Below are 12,843 nucleotides of genomic sequence, written 5' to 3' on the forward strand. Positions count from 1 at the left end.
TTTACTCCTCACACTTCAGATAGAGCCCTAATATCCAGAGTATACAAAGAACTCAAAAATGTTCTTCTTTCTCAAGATGATCTTAGCTCTTCAGGATCCTTGGTGCTCAACATCACTAATCCTAAGAGGAATGAGATATTGCAATTAAATTTCATCTCATTTCTATGAAGATGGCTACTATATAAAAGACAAGCAGTTGGTGAGGATGTGGAGAAATTGGAACCCATGAACATGATTGTGGGAATGCAAACTGTTTTATCTGTTAAAGCAAGCAGTATGAATATTCCTAAAAATTATAGATACACCTACTGTATGATCCAACAATCCCACTTCTAGATATTTATCAAAAATAACTGAAATCAGAGAATCACAGCCTCTGAGACAGATTCTCCTTTGCTAACAAAATAATAAACCTTTCTTTTTCTCAAAACCATGTCCTCATTATTGGATTAGCATCTGGGACAACTTTGGAGCTTTCAGCAACAAATTGGCACCTCAGGTGGAACCAGAGAGGAGTCCCCATTCCAGCTTTCTTATACAGGTCTGGCTCTCTAAGGAACCTCACTTCCATTCTGAGGATGCACGATGGCTGGCAAACTTGTTGGGAGCCAGAGGCAAAAGAGTTAGGAGATGGGTGAATTTTCGTCAGGTCAAACTGGAGGACCTATTCCTGTGAGTAAAGGGAGGAACTGAGGGACCATCCCAGCATGTGCTGAAACTTTGTTTGCTTCAGAGAACTCCTGCCTTTTCTCTCTGAATGGTACAGGTTGCTCCATTGTGGTCCACTTTGAGAAAAAGGAAACTGAACTCATTAAAGTTGTGACACCATAGTCCATTTGGTAGATCCATTTAGGTGCAAGCTGAGATCCTTGAGTCCACACATCTGGTTCCTCTTCATGGGAACATTTGGTTCCTCTTTCTGGGGAAATCTGTGGTGCCACTCGTGTAGGAGTCATGGTTAAGTGGGACTTGAGAACTTAGGGATGTTTGCTCCTTTCTGATCTGTTCTAGGTTCTCATCTGTTTGTGGGCCTTGGGTTTGGGAATTCCCTCTGATTATCTGTGTTTCTGTTTTGTTTCTATTACTGACCCATTTAAGACATAGCCAATACTGTGTCAATCCTATCAGTAGTCTTCTGGGGAAAATCTTGGCTGATCCTTTTGAAGCTTCCTGTTGTTGGCCATAGTCTTGGGCTTCTCTCTGGTTGTCTCTCTCTGTGTTTCTCTTTTGTACAATCTTGCAGTTGGAGTTGGTCTGTCAAAGGTAAAATAAGTGGAAGAAATTTATATGTGCAGGTCTGTCTGTTTTACAGGTTCCTGTCTGTCAGCGGATTAGACCAGCTCCAAAATAGACTAGACTGGAGTTCATCTAGGGTTGTGCTCAGAAGATCAAATTTTGTTGTGAAGATTACTATGATATCAAAATAAACAGGAAATATATTACTAAGTAAAGGTTTGAAATGATAAAAATCATTTTTCTTGGTCCATAGCTATTGCACAAGGTGAATTTTTTTTGCTCTGTTAATTTTATTTTGTATTTTTATTGTAAACTTTATAACTGCGGTCCATTAATGTTTTGCAGAGGTACTCCTTCTAATAAAAGAACTTGAGTTAATTCAAGATAATAAGCCATCACCTATAGGACAGATAGTATATAACTAAGGGACCATCCCAGCAGGTGCTGAAGCTTTTTTTTTTTTTTTTTTTTGCTGACTTCCAGTACTAGTACTAACCCCAATTAAATGAAAAGGGTAACTCTAAAATTACAGATATTGAGGTTATACCCCATTATTCCCATTTTAAGACTGGTGAAATTGGCCTGCTGGGTATTTAAAACCAAAAATGTAGAGACCAAAGTCAAGGAAGTACAAGGGCCAAGGAAATAGCAGCCATCATTTTGGCCTTTGCCCTTTATGGGCAGCCAAGACCCAGAAAATGACAGGACCTCTCTCAGAGCCCTGCAACACTGGTGAGTTGCCTGATAGGATGAGCAGGAAGACTTAGTTGACCCTAAAGAACAAGAAGCCAACCAGTGCACATTCTGCAAAGAGTAGAGTCATTGGAGATGGAAATGTCCCTGATGTTTCCAAGAGAAGCCATATATGATTATCAGAACTCTGACCCATCCTGGTGGGTGGCATCACTAGTAGAGGAAAGCTAAAGAAGCCAAGAGGTTTTGCACCCATACCCAAGAGTGATTTCTGAGGAATTTCAGTTAAGTCTTAAGAGTAGATAGAAACAAGGTCAGTTTTGACCAACTTGGTCTTGAACACATTATAGCTTAAGCACAGTCCTACACGGGCATTTAAAATGAAAAACAATGTTGTATTTTTAAATGAAACCTAAGATATACACTTGTGTCAGCCCTATGAAAAGTAAGTAAAGCTTGAGGCTATAAAGGAAGGGTTATTGTGTGGCAGTGACTAATAATAATAATCACAAAGGACTCACTTGCAAGTTTGTCCTGAGTTAATTTGAACCTCATCTCATAGACTTACAGATCCCCCAGACTTCTTACATTGTTAAACTCAATTGGTTTTTCACTTATATGGATACGAGTTACTGTCTTCATAATGTTCAGAAACTGGCTTAAATACTAATTGCTTTTGTTCTGATTGTTTACAAAAAAAGTAATGCTTTGCTGTCTTGTTTATTGTTGTCTTAGCATGATCTCTGCTCTATATATGCCTGTCACTTGCCATCTGCTACTGTGGACCTCTGGACTGCTCTGATGCTGAATACCCTTAATTGTCATGCACCACCTCCTCATCATAGAACACAAGGACTTTATGCTACTTTTCCCACCACCCCCCTCTTTCAGCAGAAAGCAACTTGGAGATGTCATCGCCCATTTATCCATAGAAATTGACATGGTCTGCTTTATGCTTTGAATATAGTCCTTGCAGCTCTGTCATTGCAACTTATTTTTAAAATGGACATTTTTTTTTCTCTTTCTCTCTCACTGCTCCTCCCTAATCTCTCCCTTTCTCTATTCTTAGGGAAACAGGATTACCTTTCTTCCCCCTCTTAGGCTAATTTATCTGACCTTGAGAACACATCCACCATAGGAAAAAAGTAATCCAGACTTCAGGATACCAGAAGATCTCAGAAAATGAATGTCTCCCAAATCAACAAGTGAGTTACAACTCCAAGAGAGAAGATATGGGATGTAGCCTTTGAATCACCTCTTTAAAAGCCTCCTGTTTCTGATGAGGGGCAGAATCACAACCTCTGGGAGAGGAATCTCCAGTGTTTCTCCTTTGTTAGCAAAGCAATAAGCCTTCATTTTCCTTTTTCTCATAAATAAATAAATAAATAAATGTTTAAAAAAATAATTGAAATCAAGATCTCAATGAGACACTTGCACTCCTTTATGTGTTGCAGCACTATTTACAACAATCAAGATGTGGAAACAACCTAATGTAAGTCAATGGATAAATGATAAAGAAAATATGTATATACAGAAATACAATATTATTCAGCCTTTTAAAAAAGATGACCCTGTCATGTGTAACAACATGAATGAACCTTGTGAACATCTTGCTGTGTAAAATAAACCAGTCCTCAAAGAACAAATACTGCATGATTCTACTTAGATGAAGAATTGAAACTAGTCAAACTTACATCAGAGTAGAATAGTGGTTGCCAGGGACTAAGGGGAGGATGATATGGGGAGATATTGGTCCAGGAGTATCAAGTTTCAGTTAGACAGGATAAAAAATTTGAGAGTTCTGTTGTACAATATTTTGCCCCTAGCTATGAATACTAAATTGTGGGGATATCTATATATTTTAATAAATATCTTAAGTGTTCTCACCACAATTTAAAACTATCCTTGTCCTTGCAAAGGGTAAACCTGATTTAAATAAAGGACAATGAAAGGATAAATGTTGTGTCAGAAAATCTCCAAACAGAAATGAAAAGGAATATGAAAGTAAAACTGGAAGAAGGGGCACACCAAGAAGGAACTGGAGGATGTCTGTAGCCAGACACTAAAGTTCCTTTGAGGCAACACTAATAATCACAGTGGTTGCTAGAAGTTTTTTTAAACAAAAGTGCTGCTATTTTTTTTAAAACTTCAAAGCCCTTATAGCTATGAAGTACTCTCCTCCGAATGTATGTGTGGGGTGGAAGTTGGGGCATGAGGTTGTGGAGGAGAAATCCATCACAATACCTTCACCTGGGACACAGCCAATCTGAAGGTGGCAGGATAAAGACATGGAGGCAACTATTTAGGAGACAAATGCTCCCCAGGGCTCAGCCCACCCACCCCTCTTAGGCTTCAGAGAAAATGAAAACTCCCCAGGTTGAGCCTGTTTGTCACAGAAAGTCCCCTGTGTCAGGAGGTTTGTGCTCAGCTCCCCCTGCAGCCCCAGGCACTGTGTCACCCAGAACACAGAAGTACTCAGCTGAGTCGCTCCAATGGACTGAGGACTTCCTCAGGTGGAAGGAGGTTTCATTCTTCCTAAGTTCAGCCTGGAAACCATTGATGCCTGTCACCAGGGTGGCCCCTGATGCGTACTTCAGGAGGAGCTGGAGGCCTTGGCTGGGGCGTTGCTGGTACCAGAAGAGAGAGGGAGGAACAGAAGATGAGTAGCTGCACCTCAGCTGCAGAGGGGCTCCTTCAGAGACCAGGACGTGGCGGTCAGGCTGGGTCACTGACTGGGCTCCGCTTCCTCCTGCAACATTGATGCTGAGTAAGGAAAAGCAGCACAAACTTGGTTGTGAAGAAAAAATGTCCCTTTTCAATTAGAATCAAAACACGGTCACTTTTGTGTGAGGGGAGAGAAAATGTCATATACTCACTCAGGGTAAAAACCATTGCAAGTACTGGCACAATCACCAAGAGCATGGCTGGGTGATGGAAAAGCTACAGGGATCTGCACAGGTGGGAAGGTAGTGTGGAGCCCTGAGCCTCTAGGGCATGGAGTGGAGAGGAGGGGCTGCACACGTCTCTTGGTTGGACAAATTTCAAAAACGCTTGGAAAGAGGCTTTCCTTTAAGCAGTCTGTATGCTCTCTGGCCCTTGTTCTAGTGATAGGTCCCTTATCTACAAAGACATCTGTGAGGAAATAACAGCCAGTGGCAGGGAGGAGGGGCCCAGTTGATGAAGAGGATGCTCAGTAAAAACAGAAGCCTCCCTGGTGCAACATCGCCCTCTGGAGGCCAGAGGCTGAACGAGGGATCTAGGCGAGCACTCTACCGCTGAGCCACCACCCCAGCCCCTAAGAACCAGGGATTTAGATCTCTGGTCGTTCCTTTGGATGTCAGAAATGTGATGTGCCAAATTCAAGGGAATATGCGTGTCCCTTTCAGAATCTGTGATGATGTCACCTTCTGCAGTACATGATATTAATCTTAAAGTACATGAGAAGTGGGAATTATGTAACAGGAGAAGATAACAATTTATCTAACAGAAAAATTATTCAAATAAGATTACAATCTAGACTCCGAAATACAGATGAGATACTCTATAATATCTTGCAAAGCCATCCGTCAGAGTGGGTGAGAATCAGTGGCCTGAGGCTGAAGCAAGTTTTCATATGACCCTGAGCTGCTGGAGGTAAGCATCAGAGTGAGGAAAACAACTCATTTCTTTATTTGTTTTAAAGGAAAAAAAAGTAAATTAAACAAGAAACTCATACTAAATCTCACATTAACTATTCTATGCAAATTAATAAAAGCTATAATTTTATTTGTAAGACAGAGTGAAGACTCTCCTTGGTCTAATATTTGTTAAGATTATGAGAAAATTATTCAAGCACCACATATTTAAGAAAAGAAAATGAGAGTCCACTTCTTATTGGCAATGGCTGAAACAGAGTGGTATATTTTGCACAATTATAGAAACATCACACTAAAAGTAAGGTTGATGGAGACCCACCTATAGAAACACTTAAATAGAATGATAAGGGTTCAGAAGATATGTTGGAAATACCTGATTCTAGAAATAATTTTTTAAAGTTTTTTTTTTTATATAAGGAAAGGTAGCAACCATACACGAACTCAAAACGTCAGGAGGGAGTACAACCAGCGTACCAGAAATGAAGGGAACTTGTGGGAGGTACAGAGGACACAAGAGAGGTTGTCAGTGACTCTCACCTGAGCTAAGCATGCAGTGGTCCCACACAAGTGGGAAAAAGGCCCAAATATTTGAGAGCAGTCTGCTTTCTGTCTTAATAAAAAATAAAACTCTTCCCTGCCTAACTTACTTAAGCATAGAGACCATTGTAACCTAAAAGTGAAATATGAAATCAAATAAGGAGAGACTCATTGGTGAAAAGAGAATCTGATCAATAGGGATCCTTTTCCAAAGTCAGAAGAACTCCTTTCTGAACACTACACCTATTCATACCACTTCTCCCTTGGGTTCTAATTTGTGTCACCATCCTGCATCTAGTTTCTTAACATATGTAAGACCAAATCATATAGTCAGTTTGAAATTTTAAATGTTATTAGAATGTGCTTCTGATTAAAATTTTCTAAACATGTCTACTCATCTCTTAGCTATCCAAAGTTCTGATTGATGTAAAATTTAGAAATATAAAAAAAAATAGGAAATTAGAAACTCAGAGGATCCAGTGTTACAGCAACTCCCCACTAGTGAATTCAATCTGAGGCAAACTGAAAATTGAAAGATAACTAATAGTGGCAATGGAGAGCAGCAGTGTCAGGCATGCTCTGGCACAGTGGGGGAGGGAAAGCACTCCTCCAACAAGCTAACAGACATTCTGATCAACATATCAACAACAATTGAATTACAGTACAATTCATGCCCCAGAGCTCCCAAAAGGATCAGACCAAATCAAGATTACAGTTGAACAACATTCATGCTTGAACAGTCTCCATCTTAACCTGCTTTCCTCAACAAATTATGAGCAAAAAAATTTCAATTCAAACTCTCCTTTTAAGGAAATCAGCCTATGATAACATCCTATTTCATTTAATTCAGAAAACAATTCTGAAGTAAATATAATAATACAGCATATAATCATTTACCAATTAGTAACATAATAGATGTTTAAACCAGCCCTACCCAGGCTCTTTCCTCAGTGCATTGCTGTCAGAGGCATACAGAAAAGAAACTCAGTAAAGCTGAGCTGTGAATGCTGAAGAGAAAGTCCTTGACTCTCCAGTTGGAGAGAGAACCAGCCATCTTCATCAGATGTATTTGAGCCTCCCTAGCAGAGATGGTCAGAGCAGGGAAGCAACTGACTACTTGAAGGGACTCAGTGATTGTACTTCCCAAGTCAGCAGACTAGGAATTCCTACAGCTTACTTTTTTTCCCCCTGTCAGAAGTCACTCTTTTAGTCTGTATTTCTTTCTCCCCCTTTCTCCTTTTCACCCTGTACCTGTATTTTACCATATCCAAGACCAAACAACCACTTAGGCTCTCATTTTCACTGGATTGGTAAATGCTCATAATGACAACCAGGATGATCATAGAAGAGACATTGGGACTCAGATTGTGGAGCAACTAATGAATATACTCTACCAGTCTGGAGAGTAGAGAAGAAAAAAGAATGCTTCTATTTGAATTGGATAGCCTGGTCTTTGGGATAAATACTATGGCTGACATGGGGTAGAGAAGTGATGCAGATAGGATGGGATGGAAAGTCCCATCTCCCCTAAACCCAAAAGTGGCTTCCACATACCTCTGCATAACACACAAACAGGTACTCTGAGAGTGAGAGGAACGATTCAACATAGATCATTCTACAGACAAAGCAGATGAAGGAACTGGCCAGCTGACCTACCAGACTTACACTCTTATCCCCAGAAATAATAAAGCCATTTTAAAGTATAAGGTTATTAATGCCCATACCCCCAACTTTCTCTAGCAGAGGTGGCCAGGCAATGAGGGACTCTAATTCAGCAAATCCACTCACTTAACAAGGTTGGCCAATTTGGGTGAAAACTGAAAGCAGCAAAGGGTACAAGACTTACATATTAAAAAGTATCTCACAGTTGGTGGTTTCTAAAATTGAAACACCAGATACAAAAGACTTTATTTTGAAAATTTCAGCAATTTGAACATCTGAATGACAACTAGTATTTAGTGTCTCTTTTTTATTTATTTATTTTATTTATATATGACAGCAGAATGCATTACAATTTTTATTGCACATACAGAGCACAATTTTTCACGTCTCTGGTTGTATACACAATATATTCACAATAATTCGTGTCTTCATACAGGTACTTAGGATAATAATGATCATCACGTTCCATCATCATTTCTAACCCCATTCCCCCTCCCTTTCCCTCCAATCCCTCTGCCCTATCTAGAGTACGTCTATTCCTCCAGTGCTCCCTCTCCCTATCCCACTATAAATCAGCCTACTTATATCAAAGAAAACATTTGGCGTTTGATTATTTGGGATTGGCTAACTTCACTTAGCATAATCTTCTCTATCTATTTATCTGCAAATGCCACGATTTTATTCTCTTTATTCCTGAGTAATATTCCATTGTGTGTATATGGCACTTTTTATCTCTTTTTAAAGAATATTTTTAGTTGTAGATGTACACAACATCTTTTATTTATTTATTTATTTTTATGTGGCACCGAGGATTGAACCCAGTGCCTCACATGTGCCAGACAAGCACTCTGCCACTGAGCTACAACCCCAGTCCCTATTTAGTGTCTCTAATATACAACTCTCTCTGCTTCCTCATCACCATATGAGCTGCTTCCCTCTACCACAGTCTTCTGACATGCTGTTCTGCCTTACCTTGATCCTCAAGGAATGGACCCAGCCTTCTATGGACTAAGACATCTGAAACTGTGAGCCCTCAAATAAACTTTCCCTCCTCTACAATTGTACACGTTGAGTTCATAAGTCATAGTGGTGAAAAAGCTGACTAAAACACTTAAAAAAGTCTAAGCCTTAGTTTTAAATAATAATCCCATATATTTATTTAGATCTTTTCTATTAACAAATGCTTTAAGTTAGAATTTTCAACTCTTCAAGAATAATAAGACCAGCTATAGATACCCTATTAAATGAATGATGAAAGGAAAAAAAATAGAATACAGAAATTAGAAAGTCTTTAAGCAAATAAATGCCACCCATGTTCCAGCAAATTTCCATTTTAATAGCAGATTTTGTTGGTGTTCAGCCTAAATTCTCTGTCCCAGGCTAAACAATAACCACATGCTATGAGTATTGACTGCTCTTGGCTCGGCTCGCTTACCTATAGAATTGTCACTGAGAGTCACCATTTCCCAATAGTATATACCTCTATTCCAAGAAAAACAACTACCAATGACTTCAGTACTTTATTTTTGTGAACAATATGTCAGTAGTCTGGCCCCCTTACCTCAAGGTGGAAGGGACCAGAACTTCAGTACAATGCATGCCCCAGAGCTCCCAAAAGGATCAGGCCAAATCAAGATTACAGTTGAACAACATTCATGCTTGAACAGTCTCCATCTTAACCTGCTTTCCTCAGCAAATTATGAGCAAAAAAATTTCAATTCAAACTCTACTTTTAGGAACTCAACCTATGATAACATCCTATTTCATTTAATTCAGAAAAACAATTCTGAAGTAAATATAATAATACAAATAAAATCAAGTTACCAATTAGTAACATAATAGATGTTTAAACAGCCCTACCCGGGCTCTGTCCTCAGTGCCATGCTGTCAGAGGCATGCAAAATGTGGAGCTAAAATTGAAGCATCTTGATTGTAGCACAACTTTCTTCCTGTTATGGTTTAGGTGTGTTAGGTGTTCTCCAAAAGCTCCTGTATTATTGCAGGAATATTCAGAGATTAAATATTAGATTATAAGAGTTATGACTGAAGCCAGAATTAGGCAGGCAGTCAGTATAGATAGGTAAATAGAGTCTAATTGGATCAAGGAGGCCAATTTGAGTGAGTCCAGGAGGCTGGAGACTGCCCCCTGAGGGATTTTAAATTCCACCCTTATCAAGATAATCTGCCCCTTATCCAAACTTTTGCTGAGGTAACCTGTCCCAGGAATTGTCCCTCCCTACAGGAAGTTATGAGTTGTTAATTAAGGTGTCCTGGGCTGCTCCATCTGGCCTTTTCCCTGTCCATCTGCTTCTCACCAAGCATCAGATGGGCCTATCTTTTGACTATTCCACTGAGCATCTCCAGGGCCTAGTCACATACACAGGAAGGAGAGAGAAAATGGTAAGAGAGCAGGAGAACAAAGGAAGCCTAAGACATATAAAAAGGCAGCACATCCTCACTTCTTGGGATTCCAGGATACCAGCTATGGCCCCCTTCTCCCTCCCTGAAGAAGTCTATATTAACCCATTTTAAATAAACCCTGCTTTATATGCTTGTCTTGGCGTACTTCTCTAGTGTTCAAACTTCAACATGTGAGGGAGCAGAACTTGGCATTGATGACTGGCGGTATCTTGACCTAACCATTCCATCCTAATTTGAAAGGATTGCTGTACTAGATGGTAGCTCTGATCCACTGAAGCATGGCTAGAGAAGTTGAAAACTAATTGGGGGTATGTCCTTGGGCTTGTATCTTATCCTCCTGGCTCCTCCCTTCCTCCCACACCCTCCTTCCTTGTAGCTTTGAACAGAGCAGCACTCTTTCACCTGCTCTTCCACCATGATGTTCTGCCTCATCTTGGGCCAAAGAGTAATGGAGTAATGGAGTTAGCTAATCATAAATGGATCCTCTGATACTGTGAGCCCAATAAACTTTTCCTCTGTTAAGTTGTTCTTGTTAGGTATTTTGGTCACAGTGGCAAAAAAACAAAACAAACAACTACAACAACAACAACAATAACAACAACAAAAACTTGCCTAAAACACTGCTCTTCCTCACTACCTTCCAAATCTTTCTTCCATATTTGAAATACCTATTCAGTTTGCAATTCTTCAGATGGAGATTTCAAACCAAATTCTGATTGGGTTGCATCCATTTAGCCAATGACTATGTGAACAAAATTAAAACAAAAATCTTAATTCTCAATTCCCAGGTTTCTCTGACTTGCTAGACAATGTTGCCAGTGACAGGACTAATAACTACAACTTCAGTCTTACTATAAGTACAATTTTCAATTTTTTTCTGTAATTCACCTTAATATCTATTACAAAGATTTAGTTTCATCAGATCACAAGTATTTTTGCTGGATCTCTTTTAAGTGGCAAACAAAATCCAGAGAGCCCAGGAGACAGAGGAGGGTGACATTCATATGATCCTCAGTGGTTCCAAATCTCCTCACCAACATTTGCTGAAACACTCAATACCTTGTCAAACTTTGACAACTGACTCATGCAGGACTTCACTCTTAAGAATGAAGCCTCTTGTGTCTGGGACTCTTTTAGACCCTTTCTCATGGATCCATTTCCACATATTAGGAGTCATTGTGTGCTCCCAGTCCTGGTGCTGTGGGGCTCTCTGTGACTATGACTGCTGCCTCCCACCTCTCTGTACCTCTCCCCAGTGCACAGGCATCAAGGCTCAGGCCAGAGATTCTGAGTTACACTTGGCCTTACTCAGGAAGAGCAACATGCACTCTGATATCTGATCTCTGCAGCCACCTGAGCTTCTTGTTTCACCAGTCTTACCCTCTCACTCTAGTCCTTCCTCCTACCCATCCAATGTCCAGGAGTGAGGTTGTGGCTGAGAGTGGAGATGAGATGGGAGTTTATAAATAAAATAATTTGGGTTTATAAATTTTCCCAAAGTGAATTTTTTCATGACTCCTTCTCTTCCTTTGCCTTTTAGGATTACACTCCGAATGCAATGTTTATTACTCTTAATTCCCATCACATTTAGAGCACAAAAGACTCTCTGCTCTGTGGTGTTTGCTCTATCTCCGGCCTCCTGGGCCAGTAGGTTTCTGTGCAGCTGCAGGTGTCTGGGGATCACTGTGTGCTCACTGCACAGAGGTAGGTGGCTGAGTCACTGAGCTGGGAGCCTCTGATGTGCAGGAAAAGATGCCGCTTGGCTGTATCAAGCTGCACTGTGAATCTTCCTTCACCTTTTTCTCCATTGGAGAATATGGATATCAGAAACTTGGGACCTTTCCCAGGATATTGTCTGTACCAGAATAACTACTGGGAAAGACTGTTACTGTAAGTGCAGTTGAGAGAGGCCACGGATCCTTCTGGAACACTGAGGGCTGCAGGACTCTGCTCCACTGCCTTCTGTTGGCTGTGCACACCTGTGCAAAAAAACAATGGTCCAAGAATGGTGGTTGGATAGTGGTTACTCTACAAGGATTTAAATTACTCCTAGTTAGAAGGTAAAACCATTCATGTTTCTACCCATGGACCGCTCTCCGATGGCATCAGATCTCTGCCATGCTGGCATCCCCTGCGAACAGCGGCATCTCGTTCCCTCCGCCGGGCGACCAAAGCAACGGGTGAGTCCCGACCGGCCCCCGCAGGCCCCATCTCAGTCCTGCTGCCACTGCCCACGAAGGCTCGGTTGGCATCCACCTCCACAGTACTCAGCAGGACCCGGACTGAGAAGCAGAATCCTCGGGCTCCTCAGCCCTGGGCAAGTGCAGTTCCAGGAGCCGGAGCTCAGCCGCTCCGTGCTCGGTGTATGCTCTGGTAAGGGCAGGCTCCTAGAAGCAGTTTCCACGGGTTATTTAGCAATGAGCCTGAGTAATTTGTCTGCTAGCCGAAGGCGAATAGCAGCCTGAAATTACCTATTCTATGGCTGAATCCCATTTTCTTCTCTTCCAATAGGCAGAGCTGTGCCCTCCGAGCCGAGCTTCTGCCCTCTATGTGCTGACAGAAATCCCTGTAAGGTGGCTCCTGGGAGTCTCTGAATCCTGTTAGTCCAGAGCCCTTTCACTTATCCGGCCCCTCCCCCTGTTCCTCCTCCCAGCCAGCC

General features: G+C 41.0%; 1 gene segment (V, D, J or C); it reads right to left on the reverse strand.

The window, feature by feature from the left end:
- Window positions 1–4,259: 4,259 nt before the first annotated feature.
- Window positions 4,260–5,035, reverse strand: LOC125615169. The segment is given in 2 exon segments: window positions 4,260–4,678; window positions 4,806–5,035. Coding segments are annotated over 2 exon segments (405 nt in total).
- Between the last annotated feature and the right edge of the window lie 7,808 nt (window positions 5,036–12,843).

The sequence above is a fragment of the Marmota marmota genome, unplaced genomic scaffold (genome assembly GCF_001458135.2).
Source record: "Marmota marmota marmota unplaced genomic scaffold, marMar, whole genome shotgun sequence".
Lineage (NCBI taxonomy): Eukaryota > Metazoa > Chordata > Mammalia > Rodentia > Sciuridae > Marmota > Marmota marmota.